We start from the raw sequence: 12,585 nt of genomic DNA on the forward strand, positions 1-12,585 counted from the left end.
CAATATAAAATTATGGCCATTTACAGCCATACACAGAAAAGGCAAGATTTTTTTAAGTCAAAACCATTTGTAAAAACACAAATAAGATATTTCTCCAATGATTCTTTCTTAGGAAACAGCTTTGTAATTAGGATGAATCATACTTTTTTCCTACTATATGCCATCATACAGTTCTGCAAATACCTCACTCATGGATCAAAAGAGATGTAAAAAAAACATGAGATGCAATTACTTTTACTGAGTCTTCCTTTAAATTGAACATAATTAATACAGAAATCTCAAAATAAAAGACTATTTTGGGATGACTATGGTGATGGAAAGCCAACAGATCTTATTTTATCTGAGAACAAGTAGTAAACTGCTTAGGAAGATAATCAACTCTTAGAATACTAAGAAGGGAACAATTTACTCACCAGTCCCAGAATATTTATAGTCCTAAATACTACCTTCACAACTCCCACCATTTCTGACTCCTTTTATTTTTCACTTTGTTAGAAGTGAGACTTCACAACAACCAAGACTACCTCTCTAACTTTAGCTCTTACCACTTAAAAGGATGAACTTTGGGTTCCAGTCAGGGCAGTCTCCAACACTGGATCTCCAAGCCCGACTGTACTCTCCCAGATCTTTAGCAAATCAAATCCTGTTGTTCCTCAGGATCTAATTCAAGCCCTGGTTCCCTAAACTCTCCCCTTGCTCTGCCAGTTCACTTCCACCCTTCTCTTCTGCCTGGTATACGGTCTCCATTGGTACTTGATCATACACTAACTTTCCAAATGTGAACACACGAAGATGTTCATCACAATTTTTTATTCTCATGCTGTCACCAGCATGCCTTAATCATATAGTATTAACTATAAAAATAGGCTTTACCTAAGATTCAGATTATTTGCATTTACAGAAAAAAAGGTATTTTCTTTAGAATATCTAAATACAAACACCTTTCATCATAATTTTAAATTTAATGCATACAGGACAAACTTTATGACATGCTTCCCATTGCCCAAATTCTGTTCATCTGTCAAGTCTAAACAAAAGTCAGTATTTCCCATCAAATCCTGCCTAATTTCAGTTCTCACCAATAACCATCCCTAAGGTATTAAACTATAAGCCTTCATTACGACTGATTTAGTAACATAAGAGGCAGCTACAGTCTACTTGAATTATTAAGGAAACTAATATTGGAACCAACATATTAATGATATTTTTACTGATCAGAAAGGTTATTAATAATTTCGTTAACAAAGATTAATTCGTAAACTATTTGGAAACTTTGCTTGGATTACTATTATGAATGTATTGTGGTTGTTAAAATTCTGTTCTGGATGAAAGCAAGTAAATCCCCTGACCCAGAAAAGAATGTTCAAAGTAATTTCCATGTACTCACACCAACAGTGCGAAGTGCCTCTCCTGACTGGAAGCATATCAGGGCCAAGTGGCAGATCTTTTATAATAACAACTAACAGCAGTCTGCAAAAATAGGAATAGTTTGTTGTCCAGCTTTGAGGAGTGCTAGTTAACCGAACTCAGTCAGATCTCCTACCCAAGAGCAGTGATAACCGTGCCCAGAAAAGACATTGACTAATACTTCCTTTTCTGCTATAAACTAGCTCATCACCATTGTAAATCACCAAGAGCTTAGTGCAATGAGTAAAATCTAGGAAGACTCCTTATGCCTTGACTTCTAAGAAGGTCACTGCTAAGGTTTATGTTTGACTGAAGCAGTTTTTCTTCGCTTGGATAATAATACGTCTTCCCCTCAAGCCCTATGCACACACATACTTTAATACCTGGCTTTGACACCGTGAGCCATGTTTTTCTTATTTTATCTTCTGCTAAAGGCCATTTCAAATCTATGAGGAAATGGGAAAGATGTAAATCATAAATAAACTATGAATACAGAATTTTAAAACTTTTGTACAGCAGTCTCAAAAGTTTTGTCAAAATTTCCACATGGAACCCCAAACTATTTTCAGACTACATTTATACAATGCAAGATTAAGCCAAAGAATGCAGAGTTTGGGGAGGTAATATCTATCAAAGCAAACAGTTGTTAACGTACAGATAAGACAACTCTCAACACAAATTTCTCATATTTAACATCTAAAAATTATGTAGCACCCTCACTGTATCAAAGGCTTGTTGTTTAAGTCTACAAATAACCACACACTGTAGATTCTCTTAAAGTGTGTTCTATATAATAAATAACAAGGAATTACAGACAGCTGTTTACTTAACAGTACTCAAGTATTTGTGAGGAGTATCTTAGTCACCACAAACAGGCATGTAACATGAGCAACAGAGAACAACAAAGACAAGAAGAGCTCAAACAGGACACTTGCTGTTCAAAGATTTATGACGGCAACTTTTATTCATGTAAAGTATTAGAATGAAGACAATCCAACACATTGTAGATTGCTGTTTTCTACATTCAAATGAGACTATGCCTGGAAAAGGCACTTGATAAAACAAAGATTAAGAAATAAATGTACGTTAGTGGTTATATTTAATTTCTCTTTCAATTATTATTCCTTATGAAAGACTAAGTCACAATGAAAATTATTATGTATTAAGTTACTAATTATCACAAAATAAACACACTAAAATAGGCACGTTGTATGTACAGGCATGCTCTGACAAGTCAGTATTCTTACAAGGAGAATACCTGCAATTTGCTCCATGTGGTCAAATGCAGTACTTAGGTGCAGAGAGAATGAAAGCTATTGAGAACACGTGTGCTTTCCTTTCCTACATAACTTTGTTATGAGAAAGCAGGTGAATTAGAAAGTTACTAACATACTTTCAACATCTTACATTTCATGTAGCATAGAAAGGCCAACTTAGGATAACTGCCCAGGACTTGTTCTGCTCAGTCCAGATTCTATGACAAAGTACATTTGGGCGCTCTTAGAAATCAAATGATAAATACAGGGATGCTTATATTATAAAATATATAATAGTAAATGTAAATATAATTATTTTATATAATCATGCAAAATAAAATGGAAAAAATTCTTTCATTTAGAAAGCTATTCAGATAATTTTCAACATTAATAAGCAAATAACTTCTATATTTAGTTTCATGTTCCTGTGGCACTGATTTCTGATCAGAATCTATCTTTAAAAAGTGAGGGCACATGAACTTGGTTTGCATGTGCACATGCATAAGCACACACTCACACACACCAGCAAGGTCAGTATTGTTTTAACAATACCTTTGCAATACTCAAAACAAACATCAGTTTATTTAAAAACAAAATCAAGACGAGAAAAGGTCCTAGCAACTGGAAAAAATATAGAAAAACTATTTTGAATAAGAAAAAAATCTATAAAGCTAAAAGAGAAAGGGCATAACCTTTAAAAATATGGAAATGGGACACATGCTCAGAAAAAAGGAGAAACAAGTTAAAGCTGTAAGGCTTTTAGGACAAGCCCAGAAAAGAAAAATGATACATCCACAATGAAATTATATACTATATAAAACAAAAAGGCAGGCATAATTTCCTGTTCAGATGAATTTCTGGATTAAAGTGTCCACAGCAGTTAGATTCAGGCCAACATTCTCAGCTTTGGTGAGAATAAACTTTGATTTTCATATGAACAGGAAGCTGAAGTATGATATTGTTACATACGTTGTGCACATGCACTGAAACTCTTATTTTGCTTCAAAACAACATTATAAGGACATAAAGATTTAGTGCTTAGCTGCCACTCGGTGAGATAACACCATTATGGCAGAGCTGCCAGCATTCTCTGCTGTTGGTTCAGCTGTCTCACTAATGCTTTCAGAGGGAAAAACTGAAAGAAGGGTTTAATGTATGTAACAATATTCTTTACAGTCAGTATACAGCCTACAGAAAGTTATCACTCGAAGACAATTCCACAAATTTTACTTACAAAGCTTCTTCCACAATTCTAAATTTTAAAATAAACATATTTTGTAAGTGTCAACAGTTATCAGCATTTTTCAGTGTACTACTCTTAAGAAAATAATATAAACATTATAACAGTATCAATACTTAGGCATTTTGAATGAGTAAAATACAACTTGTATATAATTTTCACTCATTTGTGAAAATGGTAATCTCACCAATTGGAGAATATGTATTTTGAGGATTTTTATTAATGGTGCCATAAGACATGAACTCATCACTGAGGCTCACCTTTCACACTAGTCGGCATTTATTATAGCTGGCCGGTGTTAGAGACATAGTACATACCCCCAGAACAAGATTTTTCTCCTACTGAAGTCAAGTGGTACAGAGAAGCACAAGGCTGCAATGACTGTCTTCTCAGGACTATCTCAGAAGCTGAAACTCGCTGAGTAGAAATACTAATAAACGGGGAAACATTTAAGAACCACAATTCCATGCTGATTTTTACATGATCAAATGCCAAAAGCTTGTTCATGTAAGTTGCAAATAATATGCTTCCGTATGTCCCTTCTAATAGTATAGATAATCTGGGGGGCGCGGAAATCAGCCTTACATGTATCCTACAGTGGATACTGAAGGTGGTAGGGGGCATTACTAATCACAAGTGCATGTGTGTGAGATGCTGAAAACAGCAGCTACAAAAATTTGTACAAATCTATACTGAGTACCTGTAATACTCATGACACTAGGACCTCAGCTATAAAAATCAACAAAACACAGTACCTACCCTAAAGGAGCTCAGAGTCCGAGTAAGAGATGGACCAAAAAAGAAAAAAAAAATCACTGATTACAGAAAATATGAAAAAAGTGATTGACAAACGCATGGAGTATGATGAGAGTAAGAAGAAAGAACCCTAAGAACCTGGTCAAGAGATTGTCTGAAATGTAAAGGGCATTTGAACTGTCTTGAAGGACCAACAGGAGCTACCCAGATGACTGGGAACAGTTCAGGAAAAGGAATAGCATGAGAAAAGCATGTTCGACCTGGCTAGAACAGAGGACATGGAGTTACAGCCAGAAACAAGGTGAGAAAGGCCACACAGACAGGGACTGAGCTTTGGGCAGTGGTCTGCTGACCATGCGCAAGGCACCATTCTGTTAAGTACTGCAAACAAAAACACATGAATCTCAATTGTTTTCTGCAGGCCACACTGGCCACCCTCAGTTCAGAGGTAAAGTCACCTTTAGTTCCTGAGTTAAAATCTCAGCAGGCTCAACTTCCCTAAGAGAAGCCTATACCCATTTCCACCTACGAGTAAAGCCCTTGGACCTGTACTTAGCTCGTGATACAAAATATCTGCACAATAGATGCTTTATGAAGAGTAACCAAAATCTGTACAAACCAATTCTCATCCAAAGCTCAGTGAGTAAAATACCATTTGTGGAGAATGATTTGAAGGACATGCAGTCTCTCCACACCTTTAGAGTTAAGACAATGTTTGGAGCTCTTATGAGGCTGTTTTTACTGAACTACTCTTTCTCCTTCTGCCATTAGCCCATGTGGGCAAGCGCTCTGAGGCTACGTGGAACAGTTAACATTAAAGATGCTGTGAGGCTGCTGGGCACGACAGTGCACAATGTCCTCTGTGAGGAACCAAAGATCTTTCTCTCAAGTCCTTCAGAAATGGTCATGCTTTTTCCGAGCATGTGGTTTTCTTTAATCTTATGGCCCTTGTCAATGATACCATTCAGTTCCCTTATATAGAAGATGCCAGAAAGCTCAGGACCAATTTATAGACCTATATTTTATAGGAATATAGAGCTTATATCATATGTCTTATGTATACAATAACCTTGTAACATATAACCTGTCTATTAAATTCATCCCTTTACCTTAATTTTTTTTCCTTATGTTGTGGTGCTGCTGTTATTGTACATACATATTTATGTTTGGCACTTTAAATCTTTATTGGAACATAGCAGGGTATAAAATTACAGCAATCAAGCAGCTGATTGGTTCAAAAAATTTAAAGAGCATCTTTTATATGCCAGGTCTCTGCTGAAGGCTGGGATAAAAACTGTCAGTGGACCTGACTTGATGCTTATGGTCAGGAAACTGAGAGTTATGGACAAAATGGATAATTAAACAAGTGATAATACCATAGGAAAAACATTTATATAGGGCAAATATAGTAGGAAAAGCATTCACATAGGGAACACAGAAGACGAAGATAGCTGGGAAGGCTTCCCAAATGAACTATTATCTAAGCTGTGACCTCCAGGCTGAGTAGAAGTTCTGCTATAGTGGGGAAGGCTCAGAGTACAGTACACTCTGGGCAAGGAAAGCAGTTCAGTATGTCTGGGATAAGTGGTGTAACTAAGGAGACAGCAGATAGGCCAGAGAGGTAAGCAAGGACCAGGGCACAGTGGGCCTGGCAAATCATGTTAAAGAAGTAGATTTAACCTTGGAGCATTGTGAAACCCAGAAGGTTTTGCCGGGTGCTGACACAATCAATCAGATTTGCACTGTAACATTTATTGAGCGCTTGCTGTTTTCCAGGCCCTGTGCTAAGTGCTTTCTGTGCCTGACTATACTGAATCCTCAGAAGAGTCCTATAAAATCATAGAAAGTAAGCACTATTATTACTCCTATTTTACAGAAGATGAAAATGAGGTTTAATGAGGGAAAGGAATCTAGCCAGCCACACTCCTAGTCCTAGTGAAGCCAGGATTCTAACCCAGGTCTTTGGACTCCAGGGCCTGAGTGCCTAATTTAGTGTGCTGTCACATTCATTTAGAAGAAGGCTTGATTGATAATGATGGTAATGACTCTGTGGTGTGAGGAATATAGGAGGAAAAGCAATTTAGGGGGAATGACAAATTCAATTCTGAACATACTGAAGTGCCTGCAGAACCTCCAAGTGGCAAAAATCACATATATGGCTCTGAAGTAAGAAAGGGCTTTTGGACCAAGGGTTTAGAATTAGGAGTCATGAGCACATGGATGATCATTTGAGCCACCAACCTGAATGACATGTCCCAGGGAGAATGTGTGGAGTGAGAGAACAAAGGAGCCTGGGAGAGTCTTGTGAGGAACATAGAGAGGACTGAAGAACCTGCAAAAAAGTCTTGAGAAGTGGCCAGAGAAGTAGGAGAAAAAATGACAAGCCAAAGGGAGAGCATATTTCAAGAAGAATCAACAGTGCCAAATGTTGCTAAGAGGAAAATAAGTAAGAATGGAAAGGTATTCATTAGATTTAAAAATAAAATCTTTGTTCTTAATGGCTTAGGTGACATGGCTGTTGCTGTCCTTTTAGGAAGGTAAGAGGTAAAGTATATTAAAATGGCTATTAATATAAGATCTGTGCCAAGTCCTATTAGAGAAGAAAAAGATAGTCAGTCCAGATGTCTGCCAGCTGGGGGAAATGAGAATGGACTCTTAGAAGAAGATCATTAAAGGAAAAACAGCATTTGGAGATTAAAGAAAAGAGCAAAGCCTTGCAGGTTTTAGCCTGGACAGATATAACCAGAGGCAAAATTCAGAAAGCATAAGGCACAGTCAGGAATAGTCCATTAATTCAAATAGGTTGGCTCATACTGCATTAGTGGTAAGATTTTAAAAGTAGATTGGAACCATGTTATAAAGTCTTCACCAAGGAATACGGAAGTAATGCACATATTTAAATGTCTTTTCTCCCTGGAAAATGCCTAATTATTCTTTAATTCTCAGCTCATGTGCCACCTCTTCAGTGTCACTTTAAGTAAAAAAAGCCTAGCCTTTCTTTATGTGCTTAAGTTACTTTCTATTTGTATCTCTTATGATAATGCATTTTAATATTTCCTAAACTTGATGATATTCAAGGGAATTGGGTGTGTCTTGGTACTGGCAATATCTCAGCAAGTCAAATAACATATGTGCCCGAGAAGCATTTTCTGAACAAACAAACATACACACAATTACATTAGAGTGGTACTTTATGAAGACTGACTGTTAGCTGTGTGCAGTATGGATTAGCAAAGAAGAAACAAGAGGCACTCCAGTGAGAAAGCAAGGAAGCGTGAAAAGGAGAAGTAATGGGATCCCATCGAATGGGGCCATTGCAGAAATAAAGGAAGTTTCTCTAAGACATGCTTCCAAGGCAATATCATAGAATTTGGTGACCAAATGAAATGGGGCAGGGCATAAGACTAACATTTTATAAGAACTTTAAAAAATATACCCTGGACTCAGTAATTAGATTTGGAAATATATCCTAGGGAAATAATTAGAGATTTACACATACTTTCGCATTATTTATAAGAGCAGAAAGCTGGAAACCATTTTAATTTTTAATAATAGAGGCCTAATTAAATAAACTGTGGCACCTCTATCTGATGAAGCACCAAGCATACATTAACGCATCATAAAAAATTATGTAACGATGGTGAAAAATGCACATTATAGTAAGTTGGGAAAAAAATTTTTACAAAACAAAATAGAATTTGACCCAATTTTTAAAATAAAACATGGAAAAACACAAGACTCAAAAGGCACTGGATATTTGAGAAGTGCCTGACAAGACCATGGGTGCCATTTTCTTCTTTGTAATTAATTTTCCAACTTTTTTTTTAAAATAAAAACTTTTTTTTTAATAGGAAGAGAGCTAATATTGAGAAAATCAAGTCATCAGGCTAGTTTGAGAGTTGTTGGCAAAAAGAAAGAAAAGATAGAACCACAATTTGAAAGGACAGATAGTTTGAGTTTTGTTTTAAGGATTAGAGAAATAAAGGAAGAACTGGTAAATATAGGAACCAGGCAAAAAAAAAGAGAGATGCTTACAAAAAGGAAATCTTGATTTATTTTTCCATTTAAGCAAAACACACAGTACAGCCAAGGATACCAGGGAGAGATCTAGGTAAGAGAGAAAAAACCCCTACAAAGATGGCATTTTTGTAGCATCTGGAATAGAAAAACTGCTAACTTCTTACATAGCAGGAAGAACATGGGCTTTGGCATCAAAGAGACCTGAGTATAGATCATGGTACCTCCACTCAGCAGCTGTGTGACCCCGGACAAGCTGTTAACTGAGCCAGTCTCCTCGGGTGTAGCACAGGGCAAACCACCACCTAGCACAGTTATGAGAACTAAGAGATCTGTAAGAAAGTAGCTAGTGGGGTAGCTATGAGCCCAGGAGCCACCACCAGACTTTGATTCAGCAGGTCTGAGCCTGGACCCGAGTATCTACGTTTTTAAAAGCTCCCTGGGTAATTCTACTGCATGGGCAGCAACATGTGAACAGTTCAGTGCCTGGCACAAGGCAGGTACTTGATAAACGTTAGATGGTTGTTTTTCTGGACAGAATATAGGGCTTCTATCATTTTTCATTAAGGCTGTCATGACTTTCTTCACTGAATACAGTGGCAAGATCTGTCCCAAGTGAGCTATTTGCTTGAGTGACTTGATCGAGAAATGGAAAAAATAAAAACTCTCTGGGGGTAGGAATTAAGTCCTTCAACAATAATGGCATCACACAACCTTCTTAAATATTGTCTGTTACTTTAAAGCCAGGTCTTCAGCTCAGTCAGACTGGTTTTGCCTTAGCTGACCAAACACTGCCCTTTCTTGTACTCTTCCTTTCCTGTTCTCAGCCGTCCTTATTTGTCCTGCCTATCCAAATTACATATAGTCTCTAAGGTCCAAGGGAAATTCAGCTTCTTTTTTTTTACATCTTTATTGGAGTATAATTGCTTTACAATGGTGTGTTTCTGCTTTATAACAAAGTGAATCAGTTATACATATAGATATGGCCCCATCTCTCTTCCCTCTTGCATCTCCCTCCCTCCCACCCTCCCTATCCCAACCCTCCAGGCAGTCACAAAGCACCGAGCTGATATCCCTGTTATGCGGCTGCTACCCACTAGCTATCTACCTTACATTTGGTAGTGTATATATGTCCATGCCTCTCTCTCGCTTTGTCACAGCTTACCCTTCCCCCTCCCCATATCCTCAAGTCTATTCTCTAGTAGGTCTGTCTTTATTCCTGTCTTACCCCTAGGTTATTCATGACATTTTTTTCCCTTAAATGCCATATATATGTGTTAGCATACGGTATTTGTTTTTCTCTTTCTGATTTACTTCACTCTGTATGACAGACTCTAGGTCTATCCACCTCATTACAAATAGCTCAATTTCGTTTCTTTTTATGGTTGAGTAATATTCCACTGTATATACGTGCCACATCTTCTTTATCCATTCATCCAACGATGGACACTTAGGTTGTTTCCATCTCCTGGCTATTGTAAATAGAGCTGCAATGAACATTTTGGTACATGACTCTTTTTGAATTATGGTTTTCTCTGGGTATATGCCCAGTAGTGGGATTGCTGGGTCATATGGTAGTTCTATTTGTAGTTTTTTAAGGAACCTCCATACTGTTCTCCATAGTGGGTGAACCAATTCACATTCCCACCAGCAGTTCAAGAGTGTTCCTTTTTCTCCACACCCTCTCCAGCATTTATTGTTTCTAGATTTTTTGATGATGGCCATTCTGACTGGTGTGAGATGGTATCTCATTGTAGTTTTGATTTGCATTTCTCTAATGATTAATGATGTTGAGCATTCTTTCATGTGTTTGTTGGCAGTCTGTATATCTTCTTTGGAGAAATGTCTATTTAGGTCTTCTGCCCATTTTTGGATTGGGTTGTTTGTTTTTTTGTTATTGAGCTAAATGAGCAGCTTATAAATTTTGGAGATTAATCCTTTGTCAGTTGCTTCATTTGCAAATATTTTCTCCCATTCTGAGGGTTGTCTTTTGGTCTTGTTTATGGTTTCCTTTGCTGTGCAAAAGCTTTCAAGTTTCATTAGGTCCCATTTGTTTATTTTTGCTTTTATTTCCATTTCTCTAGGAGGTGGGTCAAAAGGATCTTGCTGTGATTTATGTCATAGAGTGTTCTGCCTATGTTTTCCTCTAAGAGTTTGATAGTTTCTGGCCTTACATTTAGGTCTTTAATCCATTTTGAGTTTATTTTTGTGTATGGTGTTAGGGAGTGATCTAATGTCAAACTTTTACATGTACCTGTCCAGTCTTCCCAGCACCACTTATTGAAGAGGCTGTCCTTTCTCCACTGTACATTCCTGCCTCCTTTATCAAACATAAGGTGACCATATGTGTGTGGGTTTATCTCTGGGCTTTCTATCCTGTTCCATTGATCTATCTTTCTGTTTTTGTGCCAGTACCATACTGTCTTGATTACTGTAGCTTTGTAGTATAGTCTGAAGTCAGGGAGCCTGATTCCTCCAGCTCCGTTTTTCGTTCTCAAGATTGCTTTGGCTATTCGGGGTCTTTTGTGTTTCCATACAAACTGTGAAATTTTTTGTTCTAGTTCTGTGAAAAATGCCAGTGGTAGTTTGATAGGGATTGCATTGAATCTGTAGATTGCTTTGGGTAGTAGAGTCATTTTCACAATGTTGATTCTTCCAACCCAAGAACATGGTATATCTCTCTATCTATTTGTATCATCTTTAATTTGTTTCATCAGTGTCTTATCATTTTCTGCATATAGATCTTTTGTCTCCTTAGGTAGGTTTATTCCTATATATTTTATTCTTTTTGTTGCAATGGTAAATGGGAGTGTTTTCTTGATTTCACTTTCAGATTTTTCATCATTAGTGTATAGGAATGCCAGAGATTTCTGTGCATTAATTTTGTAACCTGCTACTTTACCAAATTCATTGATTAGCTCTAGTAGTTTTCTGGTAGCATCTTTAGGACTCTCTATATATAGTATCATGTCATCTGCAAACAGTGACAGCTTTACTTCTTCTTTTCTGATTTGGATTCCTTTTATTTCCTTTTCTTCTCTGATTGCTGTGGCTAAAACTTCCAAAACCATGTTGAATAAGACTGGTGAGAGTGGGCAACCTTGTCTTGTTCCTGATCTTAGTGCAAATGCTTTCAGTTTTTCACCATTGAGGACGATGTTGGCTGTGGGTTTGCCATATATGGCCTTTATTATGTTGAGGAAAGTTCCCTCTATGCCTACTTTCTGCAGGGTTTTTATCATAAATGGGTGTTGAATTTTGTCGAAAGCTTTCTCTGCATCTATTGAGATGATCATAGGGTTTTTCTCCTTCAATTTGTAATGAATTTTGTCGAAAGCTTTCTCTGCATCTATTGAGATGATCATAGGGTTTTTCTCCTTCAATTTGTTAATATGGTGTATCACATTGATCGATTTGCGTATATTGAAGAATCCTTGCATTCCTGGAATAAACCCCACTTGATCATGGGGTATGATCCTTTTAATGTGCTGTTGGATTCTGTTTGCTAGTATTTTGTTGAGGATTTTTGCATCTATGTTCATCAGTGATATTGGCCTGTAGTTTTCTTTCTTTGTGACATCCTTGTCTGGTTTTGGTATCAAGGTGATGGTGGCCTCAGAGAATGAGTTTGGGAGTGTTCCTCCCTCTGCTATATTTTGGAAGAATTTGAGAAGGATAGGTGTTAGCTCTTCTCTAAATGTTTGATAGAATTCGCCTGTGAAGCCATCTGGTCCTGGGCTTTTGTTTGTTGGAAGATTTTTAATCACCGTTTCAATTTCAGTGCTTGTGACTGGTCTCTTCATATTTTCTATTTCTTCCTGGTTCAGTCCTGGCAGGTTGTGCATTTCTAAGAATTTGTCCATTTCTTCCAGGTTGTCCATTTTATTGGCATAGAGTTGCTTGTAGTAA

General features: G+C 37.2%; 1 protein-coding gene across 7 annotated transcripts in view; it reads right to left on the reverse strand.

The window, feature by feature from the left end:
- LCLAT1 (lysocardiolipin acyltransferase 1) overlaps window positions 1–12,585 on the reverse strand; it is a 214,305-nt gene that overhangs the window by 81,381 nt on the left and 120,339 nt on the right. For 5 of the 7 annotated variants that reach the window (XM_033425221.2, XM_033425218.2, XM_033425219.2 and 2 more), the window contains one exon: window positions 1,791–1,853. The exons of the other annotated variants lie outside the window; for them this stretch is intronic. In XM_033425221.2, the coding sequence (XP_033281112.1) occupies window positions 1,791–1,853 (63 nt within the window). The remainder of the gene's footprint in view (window positions 1–1,790; window positions 1,854–12,585) is intronic. 7 annotated transcript variants of the gene reach the window in all.

This window comes from Orcinus orca, chromosome 13 (genome assembly GCF_937001465.1).
Source record: "Orcinus orca chromosome 13, mOrcOrc1.1, whole genome shotgun sequence".
Classification (NCBI taxonomy): Eukaryota; Metazoa; Chordata; class Mammalia; order Artiodactyla; family Delphinidae; genus Orcinus; species Orcinus orca.